The sequence below is a fragment of the Orbicella franksi genome, chromosome 12, assembly GCF_964199315.1.
Source record: "Orbicella franksi chromosome 12, jaOrbFran1.1, whole genome shotgun sequence".
In the NCBI taxonomy this organism is placed as follows: Eukaryota; Metazoa; Cnidaria; class Anthozoa; order Scleractinia; family Merulinidae; genus Orbicella; species Orbicella franksi.
In genome coordinates, this window is record NC_138156.1 from 10,292,602 (window position 1) to 10,306,843 (window position 14,242).

Below are 14,242 nucleotides of genomic sequence, written 5' to 3' on the forward strand. Positions count from 1 at the left end.
AGTTTTATCACGATACACCTTGTCTTTATCAGAGCCCCTCCCAGGGGTTTTAGGGAACGAGGGAACTGGAGCATTTATTTTCAGGGAACAGGGGATATGTTCAGTTTATTTTCAGGGAACAAGGGAACTCTTGAGTAGATTTTTGGGAACAAGGGAACACCAATCTATTTTCAATAATATGTTCTTTTTTTTTAACTTTCCGAACCCCTAAAATATAAAATCTATTACGTACTTGAGTGTCATGCTAGATTATTTCGAAATGATTATTATTACGAGCTTCGCAAGGCATCTTGGGAATGCTTGTTTCCCCCAGGCAGTCGAGAGACTAGAGCAAGTTTACTCCTTTGACAAAAAGTGTGTTGATGCGGTTATGAGCCTTATTGGTACCACAGCTGTGACACAAGACCCTCAAGGAACTGTTTCATCTGTTGTCATGGAAGATGAAAGAAGGATCCTGAAGTCTCTGCGTAACATCAAGGACCTGCTGGACCGTTTTAATCCAAGCCTTACCACCAAGTTTAGTATCAAAAGTCTTCTAACGCTTGTCGTCGAAAACACATTTTCAGAAATGAGAAGTGGTGCCACTGACATGCCCCTACAGCTTGAATTCGATTACAGATTCAGCAGGGCAATCAAGGAACGGTTGAAGAGGCAATGTTTTACACCATTTGCTTACTTCACAGCTCCGAAGTCCTATTACCCACAGGTTTTCACCACCACACATTACAAGGATTTACCCAAGTTATGCCCTCCAAAGGCACACAAACTATCAGAGAAGTAAGTGAGTGAAATGAGGAACTGGAGAGCAATGTATGGTCAGAGTGTCCCCCAGAAAACAGTGCGAAACATAACAACAAAGGACAATCCAGGAACTCTGCCCATAAATCTGTATGCAACTGACTCTCCGACTGTACAGCCCCTAGATTTCACAGTGCTGAGTGAAGCAGCATCAGTCCCAGTGCCGCATAGGGAAACAACAGAGACTTTTTATAAACAAAGCCAGATTGTCTGTGTTAAAGCTGATTCCAGTGATACTCGTCAGTTGTTCATAATGGCCTGTCTGCAAGAAAATGAGAGTGTTGGCATGAAGAGGGTGAAAGCCAAAGTGTTCATTCAAGATCCTTTCAATCCAGTGCTTTTCACGGAAGATGAAGAGAGATATGTCGATGTAAGCAACATTGTTTGTGCCCTAACCTGCTATAACTACCGTGAAGATATCCTAGAGCTTGAAGAAGGTGATCTTATCCTTCTCCTTGATGTGCTTCACCATACCAATGAAGTCGTAACTGTCGCAGAGGCAGCTGAGACAGTTGAGATGACAGAAACTGCAGCCAATGAAGTACAGCATGAGCGGATCTTAAGGAGAAGAAAGGGGCGGTTCGAAAGCGATTTTTTCTACTATGAATAGAAAGGTAAAACAAGCAAACGAATATGCGGAACAATGATAAACATTTTTGGGGATCAAGGGAACGGTGCAAAAATTTTTCGGGATCCAAGGAACATGAGCTAAAAACATATTTGGGAACAAGGGGTTTTATTAATGGGGAACAAGGGATAAAATCCAAAAATATCAAGGGATCATGGGAACATGTACCCCCCTGGGAGGGGCTCTTATCAGCACTTAAAACTTTCGTAAATTCTGAAGTATCACTCTGTCCACATTTTCTGTTCATTGATAACTCATATAAGTCATTTGATTTCTGGTTCAGTTGGTTCTAGTAAGACCTTCGCTAAATCATTCGATTCTCTCGCTATTTTGAGTTCGCGGAACGACCCGTTTCGAAATATACGCTCATTGACTACGCCATCTTTTAGAGTGGATCTACCGCAAATGGTGAGCGGGTCTGTATGTTCGAACGTAGAAAAGATGGCGCCATCTGTTAACATATTCGTCATAAATTTTTTCCTTCCGGCATCGGCTCCGACATCGTGAAAAGAAAGTTGAGGCTTAACGACGAGTCTGCGGTATTGCCCATTGCACGTGACTGAACTTTGATACGAAATACGAGGGTAAACCTATAGTCGGTTCGCCCAACTAATTAATCGTTAATTTCAGAAACTGAGATTAAACGGTCGGTTTTTTTAAGCACAACGTCGATTTCTATGCGTACGAAATTATTGAAACAACTGATAAGCCCGCGCATACGACGACAATGAAAGTGTGAGCGATACATGTACCATGCGAACAAAAGAAAGTGGTCATGATGTAGTTCATGATGACAATTTCAATCGTATTTTATTTCTTAATTTACACTTTACAGCTGGACTTGCCCTCGGATAGCTAGTGCTAGTCTAGGCGGGCCAGTCTATCAAGATATGGTTGCAAATGTTTTTTTATTAGTTAATAGGAAAATAGAAAGTTAGGAAAAATGTGAATAAAAGAAAAAGGTGGGAAAAGAATGAGAAAAGAAGTGAGGGGTTATCAGATTTATGAGATAATTTTTCTTTTACTACTACTGATATTTTAATTTACAAATAATCTGGTGAACCTCAATGAAGGAATCTTCGTCTTCAAGAACACTTAGTAGTTTGTTTTTAATTCTGAGTTTGAATGATTTCTTTTGGTAGTTCTCCCAGGGAGCTTGGCATCGCATTCCTTAGTTTACCACCAATTCTTAAAAACGCGTTTTTTTTTAATTTCAAGTTTTGAGGGTTTTATGTAAAAAACTATCGGAAGTAGAAGAGCGTGTGCTGCTGTAAAAATGGACACTGAACGGTTTCGTATATAAATTACGTATGTTAATTGGAGCAGAAGCAGATAAAGTTTTATAGTATAAAAAGTTTAAAGGCAAAAACTTAGCGTTAATAAACAGTGGAACGAGTAAACCACCTCAGAGAAATCTCGATCTCATAATCTAATTTTTCGTAGTAGATGGCTGCCTAATCAATCAAATTGCAAGACTGTGAATAGTCTTCCAGCGAATTATTCGAACGAGTCACAGAAACATGTCCTTCAGTCCATCAGAGGGTGGCGTTTTTCCAAGAATACTTTCTTAAAGTCTGCACAACGTTTCACCACAGGTTGCTAGAAAGATGTTAAGTCAAGAAACAGGCGACCGGTTACGTCACAAAATACGGGATAGCATGACGTTTAAGGATGTGAAATATTACGCGCAATCATTCTCAGACGCTGATTACGGCACAACGCACGTGGCTGTTTTGGCGCCAAATGGTGACGCGGTTTCCGTGACATCTACAATCAACAGGAGGTAGGTTTAAAACTTCTTGCGAGTGATTAATTAACTCTTTTTGTCTTTGATGGTTGAGTAAATTTTCCTTTCGACCCTCACTTAGAACCTTGCAATCACGTTTAGCCAGAGGTGCATTATAGTGTCGTTTGGCCGACTGCTTGTAGAAGCACTCAAAAAATTATCAAATCTTTATTTGTTAGCCTTAAACTTAACGTGAGTTCTGCAAACGCTGTGATGTAAGCATGACGTCATCACGTACATCGAGTTGACAAGCACCCTCTCTGATGACATTCACAGGCTCGATCATGATTCTCAAATTTGAGATGTTTCTTGACAGATTTGGATCCAGATATCGATCTAACGTCACCGGAATCATCTACAACGACCAGATGGACGATTTTGACATTCCCGGTCACAACATAGTGGACGGTATTTCTCCATCTCCTTTTAACTTTCCCGAGCCAAACAAGCGACCTTTCTCGTCCATATCTCCCGCCATTTTGACAAACGACGACGGCAGAGTTCAGCTTGTTATCGGCGCCTCAGGCGGGAAAAGAATCACCACCGCCGTGTCACTGGTATGTTTAATGGCATCATATTTCGAACAAGAGAAAATGAAGGGTACGATAGTTCATCCGCCATACAGGACTTATTTCCAAGTTTATCACTCTCATGTTATTTTTTAGCCTGCGAACGCAGACGTATTTCCGGCTGTCGCTTGTCTCCGCCGAAAATAACGTCTTCGAACCCGAGCCAGGAAACGATTTCTGTAACGTAGGAATTCTAATAAGCCAATCACAGTTTAGCTCAAATAGCCCCAGAACTACTGCGCGAGGTATTCGCTGCGAGGAGCACTCGAGTTTCATTTTACCATGGAATCTGATTGGCCAAAGAGAAAACAAAAGTCATTACGTCACAGAAATCGTTTCCTGGCGCGGGTTCGCAGACGTTATTTTCGGCGGAGACAAGGGGCAGCCGGAAATAAGTCTGCGTTCGCAGGCTAGTTATTTTTAGATCAACTCTGATTTTTCAAATCGCAGAAGCGTCCAGGGATAGCTAATCATGTGACACGAATTTTCGCACGTGGATAGCCCGGCTGAGCGACATAATAACACGGTTATACACTTAATTTCATCCTCCAAGAAAATATTTGCGCAACACTCGTCGTAACATTATACGCGGGTGCACTGAGCTGGGTACCATCTCTAAAAATAACTTGCCAGCAGGGATTACCTAAAATAAAACTTTAATGGGAAATAACTCTCTTACTTTATCCTCTCTTGATTTCAAACCCATAAATCTTAAGATATAAGAACAAATGCTCTAAATTACAAATGTGATTGGTGTTTTACCTCTACCGTTATAATGTAGATACAACCCTACGCGCGCTCTGATTGTTAAAAAACCCATGTTTTATCAGAGTATAAAACATAGAAAAAGCGTGTTTTATTGTTTTGCGCGTGTTAAGTCTATATCATAAAGAAAATGAACTCCGGACATTTGAGAACACTCGAGAAATCTTACTCGCGTTCTCAAATGCCCATCGTGTTTTATCACAGTGTAATACACGGCTTAGGCTTCTTTATTCATTAATGAAATCGTCGTTATAAGGCTCGGGCTAATGCATGTTCGTATACCGAAGTCTCTCAGCCTGAATTTAGGTTCCCTGTCTGTGTTCAGTGGATAACAGTTTTGTCCACATGCGCAGGTGTTAATGAACAAGTTGTGGTTTGAACAATCCTTATCTGACGCGGTGGACAAGCCTCGACTGCATACTCAACTGGTGCCCAATCAGGATGTATCGTATGAAAAAATACCTTTTGATACTTCTGGGAAATACCGCATGTCACGCGAAATATTGGAAGGTTTGAAAAAACGCGGGCACAACGTAACTGGCGTGGAATTCTTTGCTGTGGTGCAGGCAGTATTCCGAGACCCTGAAAAGGGAATATTCGCCAAATCAGACCCGAGGAAACATGGCGCGCCCGCGGGACAATAGAACGATTGTCCCGATGCCGATCCCGAAAACTCTGGTAGTATGATTCCATTCACACTAGTATTGAAGAGTGACCAAAACACTATATTAGCTAGCGAATTTCGAGTTACAGCGTTTGATACGTGAAACGTGTACTGGAAACTTAAAAGTCATCATCAAAAAGAATTATTAGCCCTAGAAACCGGCTAGATTAAGCATCTTGTTATTCCCAGCTTAGGGCCAGTTTGTAACTCTTTCCAACCTATACAAAATGTTTGAATATGGAAATAATTTCTTGTAGTTAATGAACGATATTAACTCATGATTCCGTGATCAATGAAAGACATTCATACTGTGCATTTCTGCCCTTCTCTTTGCTTTTCATATCGACTCCATTTGTTACAATATCTTCATTTAATCTCGTTCCTAGTTCCTTTGAGATGGGTTTTGCCCGCAAGAGGCCTGTGAACGGGACTATGGTTTACTTTCCTCGACTCTGCTTGGGACTGATAGATGTCTTTGCTTAGAAATGAGAATGTACATGCTGTAGATAGAATAAATAGAATGTTATCAGAAGTGTTTCCTGTAAGTGTTGGTTTCAACTAAAACTTCAATATATGCAAGAGAAAAACATGCACAACACATCTTTACATTGAAAAATATGACAAAACTTAAGAATTAACAGCTTCGCCTAAATATCAACTAGATTTGGAAATAGCGAAAAAATAGAATTTCTTCAAACTCGCCCACAATGAAGCCCCACGGGCACTAGTTACAAAAATATTGTTTTAAGTTCGATAAATCAAAAAGTATTTTTTTTCCTCAATTTTTTCGTTTCGATGCCCCAAATAGGCCCTTTGCAGCTGGGGTCACGTGACCAAATTTTTCCTATAAAATTTTTATATTATGGGCTTTAACTTAAAGAATGCCAGAAATGGAAAGAGTGCATCGAAAATATCAAAATGGCCAAGTTTGAGGCCCGTGGAATTAAAGAGTAAGTTTATACGACAGTTTGAATTTTCCGAAAATTTAGAGGATTTGTATGGAAAATGTTGCTGGAGAGCAAGGCCTTGCTCTCCAACAACCTTTTCCATACAAATCTTCTTATTCTTTTAAAAATTTGGAGCGTCATAAAATCTCCTTCTTTAATGATGGGGGCCTCAAACTTGGCCATTTTGATATTTTCGATGCGCTCTTTCCATTTCTGGCATTCTTTAAGTTGTAGCCCATAATTTTATGAAAAACAGGTCACGTGATGGCTTAGCTGCAAAGGGCCTATTGGCCAAAATCCATCGAAAATGAGCGGCATATTCAGAGGCTCGTAAACTGAAAAGTAAAAATCTTCATTACAAACTGATTGTACGTCGTATTTGTACTTCCTTTCTTGTCTATTTAGAGCTAAATAGATCGTGATTTGATTAGAACTTAAATATTTGACGAATTTTCTAAATTAACGGCCCAAAACAGCTTTACAAGAGGTCTTCATTTAGCCTATTTTCAAATGCTAAAAAGGCGTTCTGTTACACGGCTTTTCCCAAAATGACTAGTTTGGTCTCAAAGAGCATTGTTTCTTCTTCAAATCAGTGAAATAAAATTTTTGGGTAAATAAAATCGCGAGCGCTGAGATAGCGAACTAAATGCAGCACTTCCTCCTGAAAACGTGACCTTTGACCGGAGCGTAACGAAACCGATTACTGCAAGAAAACCCGGAAGAAAAGCAAACGCTTCATTATTTCTAAACAGTTTCTAGTGATATCTCTCCGAAACCATGATTGCAAGAAACTATTTCCAGATATGAAATCTTACAGGGTCAAAGAAGGAGCTAAAGGGCGCATTTTGACACAATAACTTTGTTTGCTGAGAATTGAAGTCAATGACCGTTAACGAATTCCAGTGAAATTTGCAAACTTGAAGTATGTTAGCCGATACTTACCTGAATATTTATATTTATGGAAGAGTCGTCTTCTAGGATTAACCTTCAAAAGAAGCTGGACCCAGATTTGGAAACCTCTAAAAGAAGAAATGTTTAAAATTCCGTGACCTGCCTGATGCTATAAATTCCATGCACATGCCAACCGCATGTTTGTCGTAAAACCAACTGAACTCCACTGACAGTTTCCATGGGCAACCCCAAAATAAACAATTCCCAAAAATGTAAAGTGAAATTGGCTGTCTTCATGAACAGTTAGAAGCTAGAGTCAAGTTCCATTACCTTTAAAAAGTGCTTGATTTTATTTGTTTGCGTCGACTTTGTTCACTACTCTCACGTTTGAATGCCGCGAATCGGTCACGCCAAAACAGTGGAGACCGTGCAGACTGCAGACACTTGTTTGGGCTTTTCATTGTGACTCCTTTTTTTGGGTCTAGTTACAAAATAGTGTTAAATATATCTGAAAGTTTGTCATTTATCCACAGGCTGCACAAGCGCAGTATTTGACTTTTGATTCAATAGACAAACGCGTACAAGACTGTGTATGGGAAACTTACTCAGTGTGCACGACCGATACTACGCAGTATTCGAACGTGACAGTAACTACTGAGTGAACAACGTAGAATCAAGCCCTTTTAAAAGGCAATGGAACTTGATTCTAGCTTCTATAACTGTTCATGAAGACAGCCAATTTCACTTTACATTTTTGGGGATTGTTTATTTTGCGGTTGCCCATGGAAACTGTCAGAGGAGTTAAGTGAGTTTTACGACAAACATGCGGTCGGCATATGCATGGAATTTAAGCTAATTTATAGCAGCGGGCAGGTCACGGAACATTAACATTTCTTCTTTTAGAGGTTTCCAAATCTGGATCCAGCTTCTTTTGAAGGTTGATCCAAGAAGACGACTCTACTATTAATATAAATATTCAGGTAAGTATCGGCTGACATACTTCAACTTTGCAAATTTCACTGGAATTGACTGCAATTCAATTCTCAGCAAACAAAGTTATTGTGTCAAAATGCGCCCTTTAGCTCCGTCTTTGACCCTGCAAGATTTCATAGCTGGAAATAGTTTCTTGCAATCATGGTTTCGGAGAGATATCACTAGAAATTGTTTCAAAATAACGAAGCGTTTGCTTTTCTTCCGGGTTTTTCGTGCATTAATTGGTTTCGTTACGCTCGGGTCAAAGGTCACGTTTTCAGGAGGAAGTGCTGCATTTAGTTCGCTATCTCAGCGCTCGCGATTTTATTTACCCAAAAATTTTATTTCACTAATTTGAAGAAGAAACAATGCTCTTTCAGACCAAACTAGTCATTTTGGGAAAAGCCGTGTAACAGAACGCCTTTTTAGCATTTGAAAATAGGCTAAATGTAGACCTCTTGTAAAGCTGTTTTGGGCCGTTAATTTAGAAAATTCGTCAAATATTTAAGTTCTAATCAAATCACGATCTATTTAGCTCTAAATAGACAAGAAAGGAAGTACAAATACGACGTACAATCAGTTTGTAATGAAGATTTTTACTTTTCAGTTTACGAGCCTCTGAATATACCGCTCATTTTCGATGGATTTTGGCCAATTTGGGGCATCGAAACGAAAAAATTGAGGAAAAAAATAAATTTTCATTTATCGAACTTAAAACGATATTTTTGTAACTAGTGCCCGTGGGGCTTCATTGTGGGCGAGTTTGAAGAAATTCGATTTTTTCGCTATTTCCAAGCCAAGTTGATATTTAGGCGAAGCTGCTCTTAACATTTTTCGTTTCTCCCTCGCTCCTCCCCTCTTTGAACTCCTGTTTCCCTTATTTCTTCTCCCGTTTACCGTACCCCTTCCGTGTCCTCCTCCCCCCCCCCCCCCACCCGAGAAAGTTTCATTTGATTTATCAAGAAGTTTTCTCTGCATTTTAAGAGCGATCAGAGACAGCAAAATTCCAAGTGGATTTTGGCTGCTGTCTTCGGTTTGTAAACTTCCCCTTTGAACAAACATTAAGTATCACGACAAAATATGGGAAAATATTGAAACAATTTATTGACATTTCTCTATCTAACATTTTCAGTCCTACAAGACAGCTTGTATATGCCTTTAGCGAGGAAAACGCAAAATTCAGAATTAAAATGATCTTTGTGAAAGATATTTCCATTAAACTTAGCTCAACCTATCAGTTATACAGTTGGGTCATTTCTGAGACAAGTAATCTAAACTTACTATGGCAATGATAGATATTGACAACTAATATTACACAATCTACCACTAATAAGGAAACAAAATGGTTTAGAACTCTTGAAATTTAAATTCTAAACAATGAAAGTTTGCAGTCTTTTCCCCTTGAAACAAACCATTTGGTACATTCGAAACAGAAATTAAATAAGGTAGCTATCACGGCCAATCGATCGATCGATCGATCAATCAATCAATCAATCAATCAATCAATTAATGATTTAATTAATTAATTCTTTATTTAACCCTCGCAACGGTAACTTTTTAGCTTTTTCTATTCTGTGAGATTTTCTAGTATGTAACCAATTACAGATCACCAGTGAAAAATAGTTCAAAATCATGTTCTCAATTTTATTGATAGCAATGAGGGAATTGATTGGTATTACTGAAATCACAGATGAGTGGATATATCTATTCAAAAATATGAATGTGGTGGTTCCGCAAGTCAGTTACAACTATCCTCCCATCACTAAGAACTGCTGTAGAGACTGGACGAAATAACTCTCCTATCCCGCTCCCTTTTGTTCCAAACTTTTTTAGAAACTTTCCACTTTGTTCAAACACCTGAACGGGAAGTGGGGGGGAGGGGGAGTTTTGGTAAAAGGACAACAAGGTGACTGGGACGCCAGCGATTGCAAAATAACAAGGTTGCGAAATTTCAGCGCTCGTGTAATATTAACTCAGGGAATGGATTTCTACCTATTTCCACATGACCTTTTGTGTATTTAAGGATGAAGTTAAGCAAGATACTGAGTGGTTGCTTCCTGTCCTAGACAGTGACTGCCTTGAACTGACCACTTAAGCATCTGTTGGCAGAGTTACGATTGAATGAACATTGATTTGCTTGTAATTAGCACTGCTAAAAAGATACGCGCGTATAACTAATACTTATTTTGTAGGCCCCATATTAAGTGACTTCAAATATTCACTCAAAGAGAGTCCAAATTTGGGAAAAGCGATAACGTTCTTGTGAAATCTAATGGCGGCGGTAATCGATACATTACTAATCTGTTGGCTAAATCAATCTCCCAAACAAATCGTCGCAATTAAACTTCACCTGTTTATCATCAACAAAACATCACAACACGTTTGAGCAAAAATTGGCACAGTTTATAATATCTCTCAGTTAGTACGCGCGTTGTGATTGGTCAATTTAGCGGGCCGTATTCTCCTGTACGGCCCGCTAAAATTTCAAGTTGTTTTTGTTGCCAAACTGTTCCGCGATTTATCGCCAATTGTTCTTAACATTTATAGAAAGTAAAAATTTAAAACTTTCTTTTACCCTAAATTGTGTATTAAAGCGTGCTAACGACTTAAAAACGATTTCAAATTGGCTCGTTTTGCTTTTGACGTGCGTCAGAAATTTGAAGCCGCTCCGTGCGAATAGAAATCGTTCACGAACGCGCGTCAGGCGCACAGTAGAGATATAATAAATATCTTACTAACCTCGTCCTCTCGGTCCGTAATGTAGGTTACGGATCCTCGTTTTTTCCCCTTCGATTTTTGGCCCGCGTGCTTTGCGCTTGGGCCATAAATCGATGGGGGAAAAAACTCGGTCTGTAAGTTACAGAACGGACCTCGAACTCGGTTAGTAAGAGGTATTTATTAACATTTCTCTACACCTAAATTAAAAGAGTCTACATAATTTTCAATCTTAACAATCGTGGATGCCTTTTAGGCACTGAAGTGAATAGTCAAACGCATTATGTAATGTTACAAAACATACATGCACTACTGCTTTTTAACACAAATTCAGAATAAAGATGTTCTTTGGAAGAGATATGTCCACTAATTAAACGTGGTTCAACCTACAAGTCATACTGCTATGTTGTTTCTGAGACCAGTAATTTAAACTATCTAACAATGATTAATATCACACAATTTACTTGTGTTATAACACAAACTGAATCCCACTGTTTGTTTGTAGCACTGATTGAACAATATAATGCCTGCTAAAGAAACTTCGATAAGAGTTCGTTAAAAGCGCTAAAGTAATTTTGAGGAACTTATATTTACAACAGCTCAGCCTAAGAGTTATTGAAACAAGTAGTAGATCATTGTCTATCAAGGACAAGGAAATATAACGGTTTAGATACCCTAACGTTAAAGTAACATGTAATACACGAGAAACCTATAATAAAAGAAACAGCTATGCATTTAATTTTCCAGTTATATCATCTGAGTGAGAATTCCTAATTTGTAACTTATAACTACGTTATAACGTTTGTTGCCTGGAATAAAAGGCTGACAAAGAGTTTAAAATTAATTGATAATAGTGAAGGGAACTAATTCATATCACGTCAAAAGTGAGGGGATATATCTATTCAAATATTTAAAGGCGGCCATTCCAGTAATCAGTAACAAGTCAACTATCCTACCATCACTAAGAATTGCTGTAGAGACCAGGTGATTAAACTGTCCAACCTCGCTGCCTACTATACTGTTCCAAACCTTGTGATTAGCTTTCCACTTAGTTCAAACACCTGAACTCTGTGATTCGATTAATCACAAACCATGATGTGTCCAGCCTTGTTAACTGACAAGAAATGAGATTCATTGAACCCCCTTGCCCCAAACTCCTTCTCTCCAAATTTGTATAAAAAAACTCCCCTCCCTATCGGGAACTTTGACACAGTGTTCCTCCCCGTCTGACACAATAAGATATTTGTCATATTGAACACAGTGGTTGGCAAGGTTGAAAGAACCCTTTCCGCCAATTTTACGCAAAAACGGGCCTCTAGGAGAAAAGATCTTTATAAGTTTGTTAATCGGCAACAATATAATTTCCTTCACTGCCTACAGAAACACCTTGAGGATTCTGAAGCTGGTGATCAAGACTTCCCTTGTTCACCCAGCTGGCTCAGGTACTCACCCTGCCTTTGTTTTTGTGGTCAGAAATGTCGTAGATTAATTCCTGTAGTTTCATTCTTGATCTAGAATGATTATATTCCAATGTTTTCCATTTGAAAACTTCTTTTTTAGTACTATCGTTATGATACAACTATTTCTATACACACTGTACATTTTAATTAGCTGGGTCAAGAAGTGGTCACTATCAGGTCATTCCACCTATTAGACCTAAAATTTCAAGTGGAACCCTCCATTCAACCTTCGCAACACACCGAGATAAATACAGTACTAATTACAGTAGAACATTAGATTATCCAAATAATGTTCTACTGAAGGACAACATTTTATGCTTACATCAAGATAAGTTCACCACTCGTAATGAGGAGTCGGACATCCCTACACTAAGATAATAATGTCGTGTTATAAACCGTGTCATCCCCTTCGTCAGGTCTCAACAGAGAGAATGCCAACCAATACTACATGTAGTAATAGTAGCTGCCATGTAGTCAGTTGCTAACTCCCATATCTACACACAAAATTATCCTAACATTCCATTGCCCGATCTTCACACACGCTTTTGGCGACAGCAATTTCGTCGGCGGTTTATACGTCATTCGCTGCTTCGCACGTTGTTCCAACCGGGTGTTAACATCTTTTACCCCTGCTTCCCGATAGGGTGCAGTGGTAGTTCTAGCTTCGGTTTCTGTAATAAATAGCATTTTCTGGGAGCGGGTTATCAGCCCGCCGCCCAACCCCCAACCTGGAGGACCAGGGGCTGTTCTTCGTCTGGCCTCTACCCTTCGACCAATCCGGCATGGTTAGACCTGCCAGGGAACAAAGTCCCCGCCGGCACAGCTCTCCAGGTCATGGAGACACACAAGCTTCACCACCACGGCAAGGTGTCAGCCCAAGGTGAAGACACACAAAATTACCTTTATTTAATAGCTTTACCTGACGTCCACCATTGGCCTTTCCGTACTCCAGGCCTGTCACTTTATGTTCATGTGCTTCGTGCTTTATCTGATAGGTAACACAGACACTTTAATAAGTAACATACTGTATGTATGCAACATTATGTCCACAACGTTCAAACAATGATCAATCAATGAATCAGTCATGTAAAATTAATACAGACTGCTGAAAAGTGTGCATTAAAATAAAGGGTAGTGCATTATTTAGATTATTGTGGGGGTGGGGGGGGGGGTAGGAGGAGCCAATTTCTCAAAAAAGGCAACTGAAGCAGTTGAGGAGGAAAACATGTTGTGCAGGCTTGGAAAAATGTCATGCTTACAACTGCTTACCTATGGTCAGGGTAAGAGTTAATCTCCATCGTTTGGACGTATGCAAAAATGGTGACATAGATGCTGTGAAAAGTTTAATTCAAGCCACAGAAAGAGTGGCATACATTGTATATCTGTCCAGCAACATTTTGTGTGACTGCATTGGTAATCAGTTTTTAAATAACCTTTCTGGTGTAGGCATGAAGTTTGAAGAAAAACAATTTTGTGAAAGTTTACTGTCAGAATCATTATTTTCAGTTATTTGCTTATCATAATTTTTCCTCTTTAAAAGAATAGCGTTTTTTGTGGAAAGAGAAATTTCATATAATTCAAAGATTACCTGCCATGTCAATCATTATTCATAGGGAAATTCATAGTTTTGCTCACAGAGTACTGATATTTGACAATACTGCATTGAAAATAGGCATTACTAATTTCCTGTGTTAAAACCAAAAATCTAACCATCAAAACACAGTATTTATATTCAATACTCTGACAAATTTGACTTCTGATAAATGCATGTACTAAACAAGTAAAGAATTTGACTTTATATGGCTTTTCACGAGGCACTAGTTGCAAGAAGTAAAGCTGTTCACCATCAAATTAAGTTGACAAATTATTTGTGACATCATGATATTATGGCTTAATAACCATGTAAGATTTTTATTTCCTTCTCGAGCAAACTGTAATAAACTGGTGAACTAGTCGTTTCTCTCCCGCGCCCCCCTCGGGGTAAAGGGAAGAGACGGCTGAAATTCAGACTACTGGTGAACTACATGTACATTGAAATATGATTTAA

At 39.0% G+C, this 14,242-nt stretch overlaps 1 protein-coding gene across 2 annotated transcripts in view; it reads left to right on the forward strand.

Moving 5' to 3' along the window:
• LOC145464129 (glutathione hydrolase 1 proenzyme-like) overlaps positions 1–14,242 on the forward strand; it is a 50,008-nt gene that overhangs the window by 8,860 nt on the left and 26,906 nt on the right. The window contains exons 6-8 of one of the 2 annotated variants that reach the window (XM_081447944.1): positions 3,022–3,209; positions 3,529–3,769; positions 4,900–5,840. The exons of the other annotated variant lie outside the window; for it this stretch is intronic. Coding sequence (XP_081304070.1) covers positions 3,022–3,209; positions 3,529–3,769; positions 4,900–5,190 — 720 coding nt within the window. The 3' untranslated portion in view covers positions 5,191–5,840. Of the gene's footprint in view, positions 1–3,021; positions 3,210–3,528; positions 3,770–4,899; positions 5,841–14,242 lie in introns of those variants that run through there. 2 annotated transcript variants of the gene reach the window in all.